The sequence below is a fragment of the Eupeodes corollae genome, chromosome 2 (assembly GCF_945859685.1).
Source record: "Eupeodes corollae chromosome 2, idEupCoro1.1, whole genome shotgun sequence".
NCBI lineage: Eukaryota > Metazoa > Arthropoda > Insecta > Diptera > Syrphidae > Eupeodes > Eupeodes corollae.
In genome coordinates, this window is record NC_079148.1 from 82,738,861 (window position 1) to 82,758,917 (window position 20,057).

The window sequence follows — 20,057 nt, forward strand, 5'->3', positions numbered from 1 at the left end:
TTCTTAAAGAGAAAAAAATGTATTATTTAACATATAAATACACATACATATTTCCGAAATTTGTCATTTAACATTGGTGTAGAAAGGTTTATAGGGATTGGTAGATATTAGGTAGCTTCTATCAGAAATCTTCTATCGTGAAAAGGCATATTCAAAATTCAACTATGTTTGTATTGAGTATTAATCCAAACAACAACCCCAATGGCATAAAATGAAACACGAGTTTACATAGCCTAGCATGCTTGCAAACATGGTTCTATCAAACGGTTTACATGGAACAGCAGCGGCAAAATGGCTTGATTGAAAAAAAAACATTCTCCAGGGTAAACTACCCTGGTTACAAGAGGAGATCGAGGAATCGAATCGAATTGAGATTTCGATCCAGGTATATGGTGGCACTGAATCGAGGAATCGAATTCAAATGGAATCGAAATGGCATTTGGTTTTTATTTGTGTGCGTACTGCTATATGAATAACTTTCAAATAAATTTCAAATTTTATACAATGCTCAACACAAAGCCGAGCGCCAAGTTAAATTCAGCTTAAAACCAAAAATAATCAATTTAAATAGAGTACGCTGCTGATGCGAAGTGAAAATTACCATACAAAAATGACATGACGAAATCATGTCATGTCATGCTGAACGACGAAATGTCAAAATGTGTTATTTTAGTGAATAGCTGTACTAGATTTCTTAGTACAATTCTCCACTCTTTTCGATTTCAATTTAATTGCCATAGAGGAAATATATTATCTAGAGTCCCGCCCTACCTGAAACACCCTCAAATTTTATTCGAGGTGAACTCTCTCATATTCGTGATGAACTCTTTCAAATTCGCTATTGGTGAATACATGTGAGTGGTGTAAAAAGAAAAATGGGGGATTGGGCTAAAAAGAAATTTATTGAATTTTTGTGACCTGTCAAAAATGACAATCAATTTTGCAAAAGAAAACAATGGGTTTCTGTCTTTCGGCTTTTTAACCCTGCAGTCGTCGCGCGGATTACTATTGTAATCCACTCATACAAAATGGATTATTCCTGAAAAACTAGTGGGTGGGATTTTTTTTCGTTTCTTTTAGGACTTATAGTTAAATAGTTAGAACAGATAATTAACTTAACTTAATATACCATGTAATTACAATATAAAGCCAAAATAAATTTGAAAAAACTAAAGCATTTTTGTTTTATTCTAATTTTAAAATTGACGACTGTTGTATCATTTTAGTGCGCGACGACTGCAGGGTTAAAAGTAAGTTTTTGTTAATTGTTTAGATATTTAATATTATTTGATATTTTTCAGAGCATGTTACATATTGACCTTATTTATTTACTTTCTTTATTTATTAAACACTCAAAAAACGATGAGTTAAACATTAAAGGAATCGACGACGACGACTGACGATATAAACAAAAAAAAGTGATCGTAATTCTTGACTTGTCAAACTGACATAAATGATATCAAGGGTTACGATATTACGAGTCGGTAATGCAGGTCAGAATTAGAGCTAAGGATAGGTTCGGAGAGTAAGAAAGGGGACATTGAAATCAATGAGAATTCTCAGTGAGATATCTGAGTGATAGGTATTCTTTGGGAGAATGGGGATGATAGAGCATTAAATGTATCCAGAGAACTGGTTGGCTGAATGGTATTTGCTAATTTAGCACAAAATGTTGATGGTTAAAGTGTCGGCCGAAAGATAAAGAAAATTTCAAATCTCTTTCTTTTGAAATCGACCAGCCACAAAACAAGTCCTTTTGTTTTAAAATAAGCTGTTGATAGACACCCGTCGACCAATTTTAAAATTTGTTTTAACCACACGAACAAAAATTTAAAAAGGTAATTACATAACTCACAAAAGCAGTGGAATTAAGAGACAAAAGAGGTAAAGGAAATAAAAAAGAAATAGGTATAATTTTTCAATTTACATATGTATATAAATATATATTATGTATATAGCTAAATATAGATAATTAAATTTTTTTTGTCGTAAAAAAAACCTAGGAGCTTGAGTTCATAGACAGGAGGATTGTTTTCAGTTCCCTGTCTGGAAAAAATAATCCAGAAATATTACAACAAAACCAAAAAGAAACTAGCCGCATACCCAAGACTGTTGCAGAAAGCGGAATTGGAGCAAACCGGTAGCCATGGGTGATAAGGCTCCGGTATCAGTCGTTCTTTGGCTTCCACACAGAGAAGAAGTAATAAGCAGCTAAATTTAAATTAAAGAAGTGCATTTATAGTGTTTGCTATTAAGAAGCCAGTGAGTCAGTTAATTATTAACTAATCGGCAGCCCAGTGGAGGTGGCGTCCGGAAATTTTTCTAATAAATACAAAAATAAATGAAATGAAATTTAAATGAAGTAAAATAGATCTTAGGGCCGAAAGGCATTAGTTTTAAGTGTTATAGTTTAACTTAGAGTGTCCGTATGGGACCATTAAGTTAGTTGTAAGTTATGGATAATTAGGCTAGTTTTATGAATTTTTGTCTAGCTTTAAGATAGGTTTAAGATTGAATAAATAAAAATGAATTTGAAAAAAAAGAAAAAAAGTGGCGTCTGCAGACAAAGCGAAGGGTCGTGGGTTCGAGTCCCAGGCTGAGTCGACGAAAAATCTAATTGCTTTTTTTCATAATAGAGAAATTGTAGATTTTATCAGTTGGGAGCAAAAAGAAATGGAGAAGGAGAAAAAGCAGGGGTATCGAAAGATACCTCTGCCAACATATCATTGCGGTGGTGCCAGCAGCGGTACCAAAAAGAGCCGCAACAACATCAGGTCAGGCATCTGACCAGTGGATGAAGGCTACAAACAACAAAAAAAGAAAGATAAAGAAGCATAGCCCAAACAAAGTGGAGAGGGCCAACTGTGCTAAGCGGCGGGACATGCGGAAGGAAATGGAGAGTGGTAAAGGAGGAATTACTACCGAGAGCGAGTTTTCCGACTACGCCGAGTCGGAGCCAGAGCCAGTCCCGCCGCCAACGAAGGCTTTGGAAGTAATAACGGACCTCCAAGATGAAACCGAACTGGTGCAGGCCCTGCAAACCAAACAGCCAGCAAGCCTCAACAAGCTGAAGGAGGAAATCGAGCCTCTCCTCACTGCACTTAGACTTAAACAAGAGGCGCGCCCACAGGAAGAGGCAGCGCAAAAACAAACAGCAACAACAACTACAGCAGCAAAAACAACCACAACCCAAGCCCGCTCCCAAAAACACAGGAGCGGAGCAAAATAAAAAGAAGCCAGCAGCAGTCACAGGCCCAAATGTTGAGGGCCCATCGACCTCAACTAAAGCAATAAAGCAGCAACAACAGCAGCAGAAACAGCAGCAGCAGAAACAACAGCAGCAACACCAGAAACAACCACAGCCCAAGAAGGAGAAGGTGCCACCAATTAGGACCTACCGGGTTGACCTGCAAGACTTGAAACAGGTATGTAAGTCGGGCACTAAGGGCAAATTTTTAATTAATATTCTAAATGAAAAAGAAAAGCGGTATTCGGTATAGTGCTTCTCACTGGCCGAGTACAAATTACTTAAAGAAGTGCTCAAACAGGCCACCGCTGAGTTCTTCAGCTACACGCCTAAGAGCGAAAAATTCAAGACGGTCCTTTTGAAGGGCATAAGTTCCTGCACGGACCCGGAGGAGCTCTTAGCTGAGCTCCGTCAAAAAGCCACGGACGACCTCGATTTTATCGGGGTCAAGCCTTTCACTACGGTGAAATCCAGGCGAGGGGGTTATAGGCTGCCAATGTTCCTCGTAACATTATTTCCCCAAAGCAGTTTTGAAAGTGTGAAGAAAATCACATCTCTCGACTATCAAACTGCACGCTGGGATACATTAAAAAGGCATGACGGCATTTTACAATGTACGAAGTGCCAGAGGTTTGGCCATGCCAATGCCAATTGCAATATGCAGTTGCGTTGTGTCAGGTGCGGAGAAACCCACAAAGAAGGAGAATGTAAGCTGGGGAATGAGCGGGTTGAGGATTTGACCCTACTCAAGTGTGTCCTTTGTGGAAACCAAGGGCACCCGGCTAGCTATAGGGGTTGCAATTCATGCTGCGTCTAAACTCGTTTCTGATATCCAATGGAATAAATCAAAACAACAATGCACAGGTGCTGTTCTGGTTGATTTGGAAAAGGCCTTTGACACCGTATGGTTAGAGGGTCTTTACCTAAAACTGAGCAGGCTTGGCATAAGCAAGCCATTGTTGTAAATACTTTATGATATGCTTAACGGTAGAAAGTTTGTTGTCAAAAGTGGCTATGTAACTTCTACCACAACATTCTCAATTAAAAATGGTCTTCAACAGGGAGCGGTGAATTCACCGATTCTCTTCAGCATTTACACCAGCGATCTGATAGGTAGTCTTACAAAGGCAATTGCGTACGCCGACGATCTAATTGCGTACAGAACGGCCCGAAAGGTTGAGGTTATTAGAATTCTCTTGCAGCGTAGTTTCGACAAGATTCAGCAATATTGCGACGACTGGAAACTGAAAATAAATGTCCAGAAGTCGGAGACAATTCTGTTCCGGACTCCGTTGGCTGGGGCCACTAGGGATACGTGCAAGAATTGGCGTAAGATGGTCATCGTTGATCTTCACCGGCAGCCATTAGCGAGCAAAAGTGTAGTGAAGTACCTCGGTATCTGGTTAGATCAGAATTTATATTTCGACAGACATGTAAATATTTCTCTGACCAGGACCAGAGGAGCTTTCGCTCTGACGAAACGGCTGTTTTTTAGCAGTCGGCTTGACCCCAGAGTGAAGGTAATTTGCTACATGGCCCTCATACGGCCAATGATCGTTTATGGTTGTCCTGTGTGGTTCAACGTTGCCCCTTCCCAGATGGAGAAGTTTCGGGTGTTCGAGTGGCAGTGTTTACGACGCTGTACCGGCTTATATCGAACAGCTGAGTCTTCTTATGTGCATTATTTTTCCAACGAGGTCCTATGCAACGGAGCTCGAATCAACAGAATTGACAATTTCGTGATAAAACTCGTTCGAGGTCACATTGCAAGAGCTATGTGTTCGACCAACAATTTAATTTTCGGGGCGTTCTATCCGAACGACGAGTATTTTGAAAGTGCACGCTTGAGCGGCTTTATTCCAGCAGAGGCATTCCTCTTTTTAGACAAATGCGGTCTGATAAAGGATAGATTGGCAGTTCCGTTAATCTACCACGTCAGACGAAGAACCGTGGATAGGCGACTCCTGTACAATCGGGACGTCATGGCACAAGGTGGAGCGGAGCTCCTTCGGTTCAGTAGGGTTGTGTCCGAACGGGACCGAACTGATAGGGTGAAGCAGGAGAACCAGTTTTGGTGGCTTCAATCGGCACTTGATAGTGGGTAGTCGGGATGGGGTTTTAAGCCTTGGCCGGCTTACATAGTTGTTTTATAGTTTTAGGGTTTAGTTTTAAGTAGAATAGGCATGGTGGCATACACAAAAAAATACAAAAAAAAATTAAATTTATAAAAAAAACAAAAAAAACATGGAATATAAAAAAATATAAAAAAAAAAAATAAAAAAAAATCATTAAAAAGGCAATAAAATATAAAAACAAAAAACTTTAGATTTGCTGCTGTGGTTGTTCTAGTTTTAAGTAGTTTATAGGTAGAATAGGTAGTTTAAGTTAGCTTTAAGTTTTATTTAAGGACCTTATTTTAAGTAGTTTGTAAGTAAAAATAAAAAAGGATATTGATATTAGTGGGCACTATAAACAGAATGACAAGGGTGAGTTTATTTTTAATTTGTATATATGCATACACAAATATACGGAAATATATACGCACAAAATTTCTTTCGCGAGGACGGTAACAAGTGGGGATAAAAGTTGTATTCTTAATTGCGACAAAAGAGGATTGTGTATCCCAAATTTGTGAATAAATCGAAGACGGGTTAAGATTTTTTTGTGATTAAACTTCGAATTGAAAACCGGCCATTAGAGAATTCATAATTTTTTTTATTTTTCTTCTAAATGTAAATTCAATTATATCAAATCTGAGATTTTAATAACCTGAATAAATGAAGAAATACAACTTATATGTATATTTAGATCAAGTTTGAAATAAAGTTTAAATGATAATGGTGAACTAATTTTTTTTGTAAGAGGATGAGAAGGATGAAGCAAGGATAGTAAAGAGATGAAGATATGAAGAAGCCTAGTGAAGGGGTTGTCCTGGAGAGGTAGGCAACCGTGATAAGGTGGGTAGAGGCGACATACTCGCGCGTAAATAGACAACGCTCAGGTCGGAAGTTAAATTTTTTTTGTAATCGTCTTAGGTTCAAGAACCCATGGCAGAGCTAGCTAATGGGGCATATTTCCGGCAAGCTGAACCAAGTGGCAAATTAGTCGGTAACAAAATGGCGCCCGCAACGTGGAGCGCTTTATCTGTTTAGATAGAGTGGCTAATTGATATTTTTTTTGAGCCAATTCATTTTTTCCTTTTTTCAATTAATAGATTTTTTTTTACATTTATTTCAACATAATTTTATTATTTTAATTTTCAACATTTTACAACTTTTTTTAAATTTTTCAATTTCATTTTAAAGTAATTTCAGTAGTGGTGGCATTATTTTGCGAGTCCCGATGACTGGGAAGTCATCCTCGGTAACGCGTTGCCGCAAGAAAGATGCAGCCACCGCATGACGCAAAATAATTTTGTTTGTGAAAGATTGTCTGAGTCTTTGGGTATCTTCACTAAAGGTATCCAGGAGTCCAGACAGTCTTGCACAATGTAAAATAATGCTGAAAGAGACCCGTAGATGTAAAGGCGTCTTCGCTGGTCCTTTCAGCAAGTCACCAGAAATTCTCCAAGAGTTCCAGATGTCTTCAAAGATGAAGGATTCGTCCTTTGAAGTCCTGAAACCTGAGGAGAATAACATTTTTTTAAAGTCATTTACAGTTTCTAGTTTGTTTAATTTTAAAAATTCTAACCTTATTAAGCTCCAACTGCGTTCTTCGATACCTGCATTTGCAATTTTTTTTGGATTACCTGCGAAGCTCAGTTTAGTTTTGAAAATTGGTTTTTCAAAAATTATGGTACAAACTTTTAAGTGGCCTAAGATTTTTGAGTTTGACATTTTTATTTTTTTAAATATTTTCTTTTCAATTTAAATAATTTTAATTGTTTTTTTGTATTACTTTAAAAATAACATTTAATACCTGAATTTATAATTTTTTTCATCCCTTTTTGTACATAAACATTTTTGAATTATTTGTTTTTTGAAAAATTGAATTGAATATTCAAAAACTTTATTTTTTTTATTTTTTATTGATCTCTGCTGAATTTGAATTCCATTCTTTAGTTTTTTTATTTCTCGGCGAGTTCTTAAGTGTTTTAACTATTCTGCCTTTGTCCAAAAATATAATAACTCACCTTAAATAGATTTTTTTTGTAAGTGCGTTTGCTGAGGCATGAGCACTAACAGACGAACTTCACTACACGATAGTTAAGGCACTATCTACGCTCGCTCTGAGGCACGATTTTTCAAAGGTTCAGAAACAGAATTGATCGATTCGATCTTAATAATTCTCTCAGTTATTCTGAAAACTTGAACTCTGTAGTTTCCGAACTGACAGACAGCATGCCAAATGAATTGGATAGGTCGACCAATGAGGTCGAAAATGAAAATGTAGATGTTCCACCACCTACTGGTGTAGCTAATGCTTTACCAATTGACCAAACCGCTGAATTAGCAGCGCGGATAGAAAGAACCATGATGACGAACCAAATAAAGTTGTTCGAAACATTTGACGTCTTCATGGGGAACGTTATCCAGACGCTTGAGTCACTAGGGATACAACAACAATCCCAACCTGGTGGATCGAATAGAAATCCGTTCAATAACGGTACCCATCAACGACAGGGTGAGGTACATCAGTCAACACCAGATGTTAGGCTTTCTACAGCTCCTTCATTGGCTTCCAGCAGTTCCACCGTCTGCCGATTAGATCGCTGGGACATTTCATACAATGGCATCGAAAATGTAAGCGATTTTCTTTTTAAGGTTGATCGGAAGAGAGCATCCTCGCCTTATACGGATGAACAAATTGTCGACAATTTTCATGTTTTGTTAAAGGATAGGCCGTGCAAATGGTATTGGGCCCATTTACGTAAGAATCCTAATGTTTCGTTTCCGGATCTTAAAACCGCCATGAAGAATTTGGCAGGTAAGAAAGCGATGTAGAGATTTACATGAGGGTACTCACTAGAAAGCAAGGTTTTAAGGGGTCGTTCGACGACTATTATAATGCTATCGCGAGCATGAACGATCGATTGAAAGAGCCTTTCGAAGATCGTAAGATGATGGACATCATCCGAAATAACACCAAGGACAAAATAGGTGAGATTTTGTTAGCGGCTGACTTAAAGAGCCTCCAACAAGCTCGAAATAAGGCTCGAGAAGCCGAACGATTTTTGGCTAAGCGCACTTCTGCTCCAAAAACTGTCCATGAGATCGCAGCCGGTGAAGATCAAAGTGCGATTTTCCGTGATGGAGAAGAAGTTTGCATTAGCCTACAATCGAAAACCGACTTCTACTGCCAATTATGTCTGCTGGAATTGTGGCCAAAAAGGTCATGCTTACCATTTTTGCCTGTCCAATATACGGACATTATTTTGTTTCCTTTGCGGGGAAAAAGGGGTCAACACTGTTGAATGTGGCAAGCAATCGGGAGACCAACCAGGGAACGAACGGCAGAGTGGCGAAATTCGTTCCACCAGGGATGCTCTGAACCACTCCCAAAAGTAAGTGATGATTCCAATATCTCCACCAAAACTACTGACGCGGATGTTCCAACCAAGATTTTGGAACGAAGCACCAATGTGAGTCTGGTAGATGTTGAGGCTCATCCTGCTGAAACCCATTCACTGAAATCGCTTCACGAAAGGAAAGTTAATTACTACAAAACTCGTCAACGAATTTTCGGAACTAGCCATACGAACAATGCAGCTAGCTTGCATATCCAGAAGTGTCGAAGTCGTTTTCGAAAACGAAGAAAATTTCGAAAACAAATTTTAGAATCCATCATTTCTTCAAATACAGATGGAAGAATGTATGCTTGCGTTCAATTAAATGGTGAATCTGTTTTTGGGTTGCTAGATAGTAGAGCTTCGATATCGGTACTAGGCAACGACTGTTGGGAATTGGTCAGGAAGATTGGTTTGGAAGTAAGGCCATATAAAAATGTTGTGCGAACAGCTGATGGCAAATCGCACAATATAGTCGGCTACTGCGAAATTGAAATTTCATATAACGTACTTACCAAACAACTTTCTTTCTACCTAATTCCCAATCTTACCCAGAAGCTTTATTTGGGAATGAATTTTTGGAGAGAGTTCCGACTTATGCCTCAAATATCGGAAATTCAAACTGACCTCACATTTGATGAAGATGAGGTGAACATTAAAGACTAGGCTGAGCTGATAGATCTTTCTCCAGAACAAAATCTAGAACTAGAAAGAGTCAAAAACTTATTTATTAACTTTGTAGTGTTAGGATTAGGAAAAACGAATCTTGGGTGTCATGTTGTTGACACCTATAATGCCGCTCCTATAAAGTCTCGACACTACTCGTTGTCTCCAGTTCGTCAAGAGGAAGTTTATAAAGAATTAAACCGCATGCTGGAGCTTGATGTTATCGAAGTTAGTAATTCCCCATGGAGTAGTCCGGTGGTATTAGTGAGGAAGCCAGGCAAGGTTCGTTGCAATGCGGGCCAAACGATGTGTTGGGTGATTGATCAAGTCATACCTGGTTCTCTTCGCGAAAATGTTTTCGTCTATCTGGACGATCTTCTGATATGCACTTCCGATTTTGAGTCCCACATGCGAATCCTAAGCGAAGTAGCTGCTTGTTTTCGTCGAGCGAATCTCACTATCAACCTCGATAAAAGCAAGTTCTGCATGCGAGAAATTAAATTTTTAGGATTCATAGTTGTTCAAGGTACATTGCAAACGAATCCTGACAAAATCAAAGCTATGATTAATTTTCCAGTACCTACTAGTGTCCGACAAGTTAGAAGATTTTTGGGAATGATCGGATGGTACAGGTGGTTCATAAGAAATTATGCCGACTTGGCAGCACCACTAACAGACTGCTTAAAAAAGAAAACGAAATTTGAATTGACACCTGAAGCCTTAGAGGCATTTCACAAGTTGAAAACAGCACTTTCATTTGCACCAGTGTTAGCGCAACCCGATTTCAAAAAACCATTTACGATTCAGTGTGATGCTTCTTCAGAGGGCGTGGGTGGTGTTCTCTCTCAATTCGATGAGGACGACAACGAAAAACCGATAACTTACATGTCAAAGAAGCTAAACAAATTACAGAAAAATTATCCGGTTACTGAGCAAGAATGTCTTGCAGCCGTCCTGAGCATACGCAAATTTAGGCCCTACGTTGACGGATTACATTTCACCGTAATAACAGACCATTCTAGTCTAAAGTGGCTAATGTCAATGAAAAATTGGAAATTCAAGGTTACAATTTTAAAATTGAACACCGAAAGGGATCGCTGGAATGGAAGAGATGGCTGCAAAAGTAACCGTAGAAGATAAAACTTTGATGTTTGGTGAAATTGACCTTAATTCGGTTGAGTTTGATTCGACACAATATTCCCTGCTGAGAGAGAACATCAACTCTATCAGTCTGAACTTCCTGATCTAGTAGTATCGGGAAAATTTATTTATAAAAGGGTTAGGTTTAGGACAGGTGAAGTAGACGAGGAGAACTCGTTATGGCGACTTTGGGTACCCGAAGCACTAACGCAACAATGCATGGAACTGGCACACGATACTAAGCTGAGTTGCCATAGCGGTTTTGCGAAAACCTATGCTCGCATCAAATCTAAATTCTATTAGCCTAAAATGCTCAAAGATATGAAAACTTTTGTGAAAGAGTGCGATATTTACAAAATGGTATAAAGCTCCAAACAGAACTCTTCGCCCACCTATCACGACACAAACAATTACTGAAAGACCCATGCAACGCTTATATATAGATTTTTTAGGTCCATATCCTCGTACGAAACGAGGTAATGTTTATGTCTTTATTGTTGTAGATCATTTCACGAAATTTACTTTTCTAAAGGCGATGTCAAAAGCAACATCTTCTAGAATCAACCAGTTTCTAGAAGTTGACATATTTCATACTTTCGGCACCCCTGAAAAGATTCACTCTGACAACGGACGTCAGTTTGTATCCAAGGAATACAAAAAAATTCTTGGCGAACTACGGCATACAACATGTGCGAACGGCTTTGTATTCTCCGCAGGCTAACATTTCCGAGCGGGTCAACCGCAGTGTACTAAGCAAGCTCAGAGTCCTGATATCGAAAGAGCAAAACGACTGGGACACACATCTATCCAGTATAGCGTGTGCTCTTAGATCCGATATCCATTATTCCTTAGGTTGCCAGCCATACTTCGCCCTTTTTGGTCAGACTATGGTGTATCACGGCTCATCCTACCAAATTTTGCGCGAATTGAAAGCTTTAGAAGACCCGGAGATGTTAGTCCTGCCGAATGCACTGAAAACCGCGCTTGCCAGACAGACGATGTCAGAGAATCTTTTCAAGGCACACGTTAAGACCAAAAATACTGATAACTCTAGAGCAAAGCATGTAACTTACCGCGAAGGACAAGAAGTTTTTCACAGGAATTTTGCTCAAAGCAAGTTTTCTTCAGGAATCAACGCCAAAGTTCTTCCCAAATTTGTAAAATGCCGAGTCCGGAAAGTTATTGGCAACTGCATGTACGAGTTGGAAAGTAGAACGGGAAAAGCTATCGGTATCTTCCATGCGAAGGAATTAAATCCTAGAATTAAAATAAAACATACCACAAAGTATCTTGTGGTGTCAAATATTGTTTAAAAAATTACTTATCTGACTAATTTGCATGTTTTTGGACCCGGCTAGATGATCCTTAAGTGGGTTCGCGTCCCACGTTGGTTAAATGTTGACGAAGACAAAGATCTCATTTTTTGGACTATGTTTACCTTCGTAGAATGTACATTTTTCACAAAACAAATGACCACATATTTTATTATTTATTTATTTATTATAACTGACGATCGACTTAATTGAATCAATTTGTTTTTATTTTATATTTAATGACTAATTCATCGCAAAATGTATCCTCTTAATGCGTGAAATAACTTTATTTAACCGTTTTGATTTTTAACATTTTTTTGTATTTAATATCCCGTGTAATACATTAATGACTTTAATTTATTTATTTAATTTATCTTGACCTTTCCATTCTTATTCGTGCAATAATAAACTGAGAAGTAAGCAATAGTACACAAAACGATTTTTCTTAACAACACTCGACTCGCAATGACAATATCCCGACGGCAAAACACATTTTTTATTTTTTTTTGATTTTAAGGTTATTGAAATCTGTAAATTTCACCATTTGTAAACAGAAGAACGAACGTATTTTTTTTTATTATATATTCCTGTTGTATTTCGATTATGTAGGTTAAATTAACGGAGCAACCATATGATTGTCTCTTTCACACTTCTGTTATCACGTTTTGATGTACTTGTTTTCGATTTTGAATGATAATTTCAAGACTATTTAACCACGTTACAAAAAAAGGTATTTTATTAAATATTAATTATATTTACATAATCAATAACAATAAAGTTATACTTAGCAAAGGTGGTGGTCATTGATGTGGTGTGCTGTGTGGTCTCGATCCAAGTGAAAGAGGTTTCCTTTTTTTACTTTTAATCAGCAGCTAGCAGCGAAGACAATTAGCACACTCATTGTAGATTTTCTATCCACGCATATTCGCACTAGTAATTGTTGTTGTAATTTGTGGATGCTGTTGCAACTTGAGAGTGAGCAAGCTGTGCAGGTAAGTTCACTACATCATTGACCAACACAAGTGCAGCAAACAGTGTAACAAATTTAAGTTAAGAAAGAGAATTTAAAGCAAAATTTTTTAAACAAAATAAACAGATTTGCAACAATATACGATGGGAGGTTGGTTTCCAAACATTCCGGCCCCCCTGGAACGAGTTTCAGGACATCGGTAGCAAAGCCAATTTTGAGATAGGACGAACATATGTTCCTGTTGCGGTTCGTACGTTGGCCACTCGTACCCTTTCATCTGTGCCAGGTTTGACCGATACGATTCGGCCCAAGATCCACTTCGTTGGTGGAAGATTAGGTTCCTTGATTACAACTAAGTCTCCAGGTCTAAGGTTGATTGTAGGTTTTGTCCACTTTGGCCTTTCTTGTAGAGATGTCAAATACTCGGTGTGCCACCGTTTCCAAAAGCCTTGCACCATGCTTTGGATATGATTCCAATTCGAGAGGCGGTTGATTGGAGTATCGATATTGCTCGGTTCAGGAACAGCTGTGAGTGGTTCACCTATACGGAAATGACCTGGTGTTAACGGGTTTAAATCAAAATCAGACACAGAACATAAAGGACGTGAGTTTAGAATGGCTTCTACTTGTGTTAAAAAGGTATATAATTCCTCAAATGTTAGAATTGAGCTTCCGATAACACGGCGCAAATGAAGCTTGACTGACTTTACGCCAGCCTCCTATAATCCACCAAAGTGTGGAGCAGAGGGAGGAATAAAGTGCCAAGATATGCTGTCCATGGCAAGGGCTGCAGTGACTGCATCATTATGGGATTGTGAAATAACAAGAGTATGCATCTCATTTAAGCATCTTCGAGCTCCATGAAAGTTCGTCCCATTGTCGCTGTAGATATTGCTACACTTGCCGCGGCGAGAAACAAATCTTCGCAAGGCTGCGATGAAAGCGTCTGTGGTGAGATCACTGACCAGCTCCAGATGTATGGCCTTCGTAGACATGCACACAAACACGGCAATATATGCTTTGGGCATCTTAGCTTTACGACATCGAGATAGCCTGATGGTGATAGGTCCCGCATAGCCACAACCTGTATTTGTAAATGGGCGACTGGGTTGAGTGCGATAGGATGGAAGATTACCCATAATCTGCTGCATGTTTCCCTTACGTTGCATAAAACACGTTTTGCACTTATGAACAATTTTGCGGATAAGATTTCGGCTACCCATTATCCAGAATTGTTGTCGAATGAATGCGAAAGTTTCAGATACTCCTGCATGGAGATATCGACGATGAAAATCTGTAATAATGAGGTTAGATATGGGATTAGATTTTGGTAAAATGATAGGATGTTTGATATTGAAGGATACGCTTGCGTTTTTTATACGTCCACCGATGCGAAGTAGCCCATCACTGTCCAAAATGGCGTTGTATCTCAAGAGATTCGATTTTGCAGGTAGTTGGTTTTTGGTTTGCAGGTGCAAGATGTCATCTTCAAAGAATAAAAGCTGAACGAATTTTAAGATGGCAATTCTAGCCCTTTGAATTTCAGGGTAGCTCAGACCATGAACAGCCCGAGGATTGGTTTTTGGTTGAAGGTTGGAAATATATCTAAAGATGTATGCAGCAACACGCTGCAGGCGACTCCAACTCGAAATCCTTCCTATCAGATCGTGAAAGACATGTCCATCAAACGACGCACGTGACGAGTGCATGCCTTTTGACTGATTTCTCCTCCAACTTAGCTGATTCCGCATTAAAGGTGCTTGGATAAAGGTTGGATTTTGGCCAACTGACTTCTGAATCGGATAACCAGGATGGACCGGTCCACCAAAGATTGTGACTGAATAAATTTGAAGGTGGTACACCACGTGATGCACAATCAGCAGGGTTCGATTCAGACGGAACATGTCTCCAAGCAGATCTGGGTAAGGTTTCCAAGATGGCAGCGGTTCTGTTGGCGACAAAGGTTGCCCACCTGCGGGGGCAATGAAAGCCAATGCAACACGATCTCAGAATCGCACCACGCAAATGTTCTAGGAATGTTAATGTTGAATGATGATTTTACGAATCGTATTAACCGAGCAAGCAAAACCGCACCACAGAGTTCAAGGCGGGGAATAGATACCGGTTTTAAAGGGGCTACCTTAGTTTTAGCAGCAACGATGACAACGTTCACTTTTCCGTCGGCAGATTTCGAAAGGGCATAGACTACCGCGGCGTACGCTAACGATGAGGCATCTGAAAATCCGTGAAGCTCGACAGTCTGTTCAGACGAAAACACATTACGCGGAACGCAAATTTTTTCGAAACATGGCAATTGTTCACGATAGGTTATCCATTTTTCCGCGAGATCAGTGGGAAGAGGATCATCCCAACCCAAAGTCAAAGACCAGAGATTTTGAAATAGCATCTTGAAAAGGATCACTGAAGGGGCCAAGAGCCCTAAAGGGTCAAAAATACTTGCTACTTCCGATAGCAAAGTTCTTCTGGTTATCAAGGGACAAGGCTTTGAAGTTGTTAGGCGATATGAGTACATATCGGACGCAGGATTCCAGTACATTCCCAATACTTTTATGAGTGACTGCGAACGTTCAGGGTCCACGAAAGAATACTCACAATCCTCAGGGTTTTGTTTGGCTAGTAGAGCCCAGCAGTTGGAACTCCATTTACGAAGCTGAAGACGAGCTTCTGATAGTAACGAGGTCAGTTCAGATTGCAAATCTAACAAGGTTTGGATTGAATTCCCGCCTGTCATCACGTCGTCAACGTAGACGTCACTAAGCAAAACCCGAGATGCATTTGGGTACACAGTTTTATAGTCCTCGGCGATTTGTTGTAACACGCGTACCGATAAAAATGGAGCCGACGCAGTGCCATAGGTTACGGTTCGTAGTCGATAATGTTCGATGTGATTATTTGGGTTTGACCGCCATACGATTCGTTGATAATCACAATCCTTCTCGTTTACCCATATTTGTCGAAACATTTTGACAATGTCAGCGGTAAACACATAACGATGTTGCCGAAACCGTAGACAAACACCAATTAGATCACGTTGTATAGGCGGACCGATTAACAACTTGCTATTCAACGACTGTCCATTTGAGTCTTTGACAGACCCATCAAAAACGACTCGAAGTTTCGTTGTCGAACTGTCCGGCTTAAAAACGGCATGATGGGGTAAATAAAATTGACTACATGGATTTTTTTGAATATCACTTTGAGGAATAAGTTCCATATGACCAAGGTCGAGGTACTCTTGCATGAATTCAGAGTATTGCCTATTCAGTTCAGGATGTTTTTTAAATCGACGCTCCATCGAATACAGCCGTGAAACCGCCGAATGCAGCGTACCTTCAAACTTTGGTAAAAGAGTTTTAAAGGGAAGCGCAACCACGTATTTTCCGTCGGAAGCGCGACTAAATGTTTGTTGGAAGTGTTTTTCAGCTGGATCATTAAAGGCATCAAACGAATTGTAAGAAGAGATATGCTCTAGCTCCCAAAATCGTTGGAGAAGAGCATCCAAGTCAAGAGCAGAATGATATGACGATAATTCGAAATTACCAGAGGTTGGATCAAAGAACTCTCCAGTGATAACCCATCCGAAGGAAGTATTTTGAGCGATAGGTTTACCTGGAGGTCCAACAACTTGGTCTGATTTCAAGATAGACCAAACCTTATCAGGCCCAAGAATCACGTCAACTGCACAAGAGAAGTTAAAGCCAGGGTCTGCCAGATCCAAGTTGCAAATATAGTCCAAAGTCGAGATATCAAACGAGTTAGACGGTAGATTTGAAGTCAATTTAGTCAAAACTAAGGCATCGACCGTCAAAAATGTAGAGCTATATCGAGAAAGTAGTTTCAAGGATACGACTCCCTTAGTAAACCCGGCTTCCATTGAACCTAATCCTAATACTGGTATTCGAGCGTGAGTTCGTCGAAGTCCAAGTTTTTGAACACACGATTCAGATATGAACGATGATTGGGACCCGGTATCCAATAATACACGAACATCAATGAGCTGATTTTTGTTATTTTCTAGCTTAGCAAGAATTGTTGGTAAAACTGTATGTTTTCGAAGGCTAAATTCACGAGAATGGTTACTGACCAAAGGTGTAATGGCATACGGATTAGGTGTCCCCGAGGACTGATTTTGTAGCGAAGCTGATGACGACGACGATGTCGATTGATTTGTTTGAGAAGGGTCAGATACCGGCGCAGAAATATTATTCGATTCATCCTGATGCACTTAGTAATGATGCCGAGCTTTGCATACGCGACATCGAAAAGTCGATCGACATTTTTTTACGGAATGACCTGACCGAAGGCAGTTAAAACAAAGCACGTTTGTTTTGGTAAAGTTTCTACGCGATGGAATGTCTAATTCAAGAAATTTTGAACACTGGTGTAAGAGATGATTGGTTTTACATAATGGACATTGCGAACTATTTTCAGAAGGATTAGCTATTAACGCTCGAATCGAACTTGCTGGCTTTCCACGCGATGATGATGAGGACAAGCGATTTAGAGTCTGGCATGACTCTAGTGCATCGCACCGACGCTCAAGAAATTCGATAAAAGTCGATATTGTCATATCCTCCCGAGACCCGACTTCTTCTGCCCAAGCATGTTTTGTTTCACCATCTAGTTTATTGAGCAGGATAAAAATAAGCCACGGATCGCGATTGTTCTTAGATAGTGCATTTAATCCCCGAATCACCTCATCCGCACCGTCCGAAATCTTTCGAAGTATTTGTGCATTTGGAGCGTTTATTGACGGTAGGGACAAAAATTTTTGAACAAAGGACTGAACAACTAAAGTTCCCCTATCAAAACGTTTTTCAAGTCTATCCCATGCTTCAGTGTAATTAACATCTGAAACCTTTATGTGTTGGATTAGATCAGCGGCCGTTCCGCTTAAAAAAGATTTTAAGTATTGAAATTTGTGAGTCGGTGATAAGTTTTCTTTTGTATCCACCGAACCCAGAAACAAATCACGAAAAGACGGCCAGTCCTTATAATCACCCGAAAACTTAGGAATCACAATTGGTGGCAGTTTTATTTTTTCAGTAGTTTTTGCCGAAGAATCTAACACGGCATTGTTTGAATTTTTAGAACTCCTTTCACGTATTGCTACAGTCAACCCCGCGTGGGCTTCGAAATATTTGTCTTCATATAACCCGAAATCAGTATTAAACTCCTCGGCCTCACCTTCCCCCACAAGCTGAAGACATTCATAATGTAGGGTAGTGAATTCATGCCATGCTTCAATCACCCTATTTAATCTAATTTCTAACATCTCCAATGATGTCAATTGTTCAATGGATGTTATAAATTCAACCGCACGAGTTAAAGTGGCCTTTGCAATACCACGCCTATGTTTTAATGCGTTCATATTTCACAAATATATAGAATGTTCGACGGTGAAATATAAAAGAAAAACAACCAAAGTACTAGTAATTAACTAAACAAAACCAGATTAATCAAATTGTTCAATTGTTCAAATGTATATATGCATATATTATGCAGTAAACCATAAGTACATTTAATGTTCTATTCATATATAATAATTTAATTATATATATATATGCAAACGATATTAGCCAAGAGGAACGCACGAGGTTTTCTTGCTATGAACATATACAATATATATGTACCACGAAAAGTCTACGAACGACTTTGCACTTAAATTTTTTTTTTTTTTTATGCACAAGATTAACACCGATTCAACTAATAAATTCGGCTAATGAAGGACCATATGTTTTCGATTTTGAATGATAATTTCAAGACTATTTAACCACGTTACAAAAAAAGGTATTTTATTAAATATTAATTATATTTACATAATCAATAACAATAAAGTTATACTTAGCAAAGGTGGTGGTCAATGATGTGGTGTGCTGTGTGGTCTCGATCCAAGTGAAAGAGGTTTCCTTTTTTACTTTTAATCAGCAGCTAGCAGCGAAGACAATTAGCACACTCATTGTAGATTTTCTATCCACGCATATTCGCACTAGTAATTGTTGTTGTAATTTGTGGATGCTGTTGCAACTTGAGAGTGAGCAAGCTGTGCAGGTAAGTTCACTACATCATTGACCAACACAAGTGCAGCAAACAGTGTAACAAATTTAAGTTAAGAAAGAGAATTTAAAGCAAAAATTTTTTAAACAAAATAAACAGATTTGCAACAATATACGATGGGAGGTTGGTTTCCAAACAGTATAATTGCTTTGTTTACATTTGGAATTGTATTTTTTTATCACATTTTGTTGCAGTTGATTGCAAAATAATTAAATAATTTCGAAGATAGTCTCACACTTAAACATCAACTTTAACTTGTATAAAATGACGAACGACACACAATCCGATTTAATATAGACAATCTACTCGGTGATTCGCATCTATATAGTACAACGACGCGCAGCTCCGCCGCCGCACACTGGGGCAAAACACCACTAAAGCTGGCATTTAATACAATTTTAAAGTTGAGCTTTGATTAAAACTACCGTTTTATTTTCGTTGTAAATATGATAGAGAATACAAAATTAGAACGCGACAGTTAATTGGGAGCACGTGGTCTTTGCCAAATCGTCAAGAATGGAGCATTTGGTAATTTTTTTTATCGAAGCCAGACGTGTTTTTTTTGTTTTGAGTGACAAAAGTAAATTGGGTGCAATTTTCAAAAAAAAAATTATAAAAAAAAAAAAAAATACAATGGAATCAGTAAGCTCAGGTGTGTTGATTTTTTTAAACTTTTTTAAGAAGTTTTTTATTTTTGTGTTTTTAATATGTGGTTAAATAAAAAAAAAAAAAATTGTTTGTGTTAATTTTTGTATTTAGTTAATTATCTAAGCGTTTTAGATGTGTTGGCCGTCACATGACGTTAAGTGTTGTATCAATTTGTGACAAGTGGTTTGTCTAGTTTTAGAATCTGTAAAGTTTTTTTGCAGATATTTGCAGTCTTAAGTACAGTTGATTTTTTTGTTGGTGACGTCACTCTCGAAAAAAATATCGATTTTTTTTATTTATTTCATTTTAATTACTTCTTAGACCGAACAACTTCCAAAACTTTGTCGATTACAAGGGAAGAGCTGTATAATATAATGAAAAGTTCAAATTTGAAAGGATTAGACAGTCAGATTGAGTTTTTAAGGGAAGAAATTCAAAAACGGGTCCGATGCAGCGATGCTTCCAAAAAGGATATTAATGACAAAGTGA

At 38.6% G+C, this 20,057-nt stretch overlaps 1 protein-coding gene across 1 annotated transcript; it reads right to left on the reverse strand.

Annotated features, from left to right (window-relative positions):
• Positions 1–13,561: 13,561 nt before the first annotated feature.
• LOC129945081 (uncharacterized) lies at positions 13,562–18,234 on the reverse strand. Its single transcript, XM_056054742.1, has 3 exons — positions 17,268–18,234; positions 14,937–17,087; positions 13,562–14,814 (listed from the first exon to the last, which is right to left on the reverse strand). Exons 1-3 carry the CDS (start codon positions 18,232–18,234, stop codon positions 13,562–13,564), a joined length of 4,371 nt encoding a protein of 1,456 aa, XP_055910717.1.
• Positions 18,235–20,057: the final 1,823 nt, after the last annotated feature.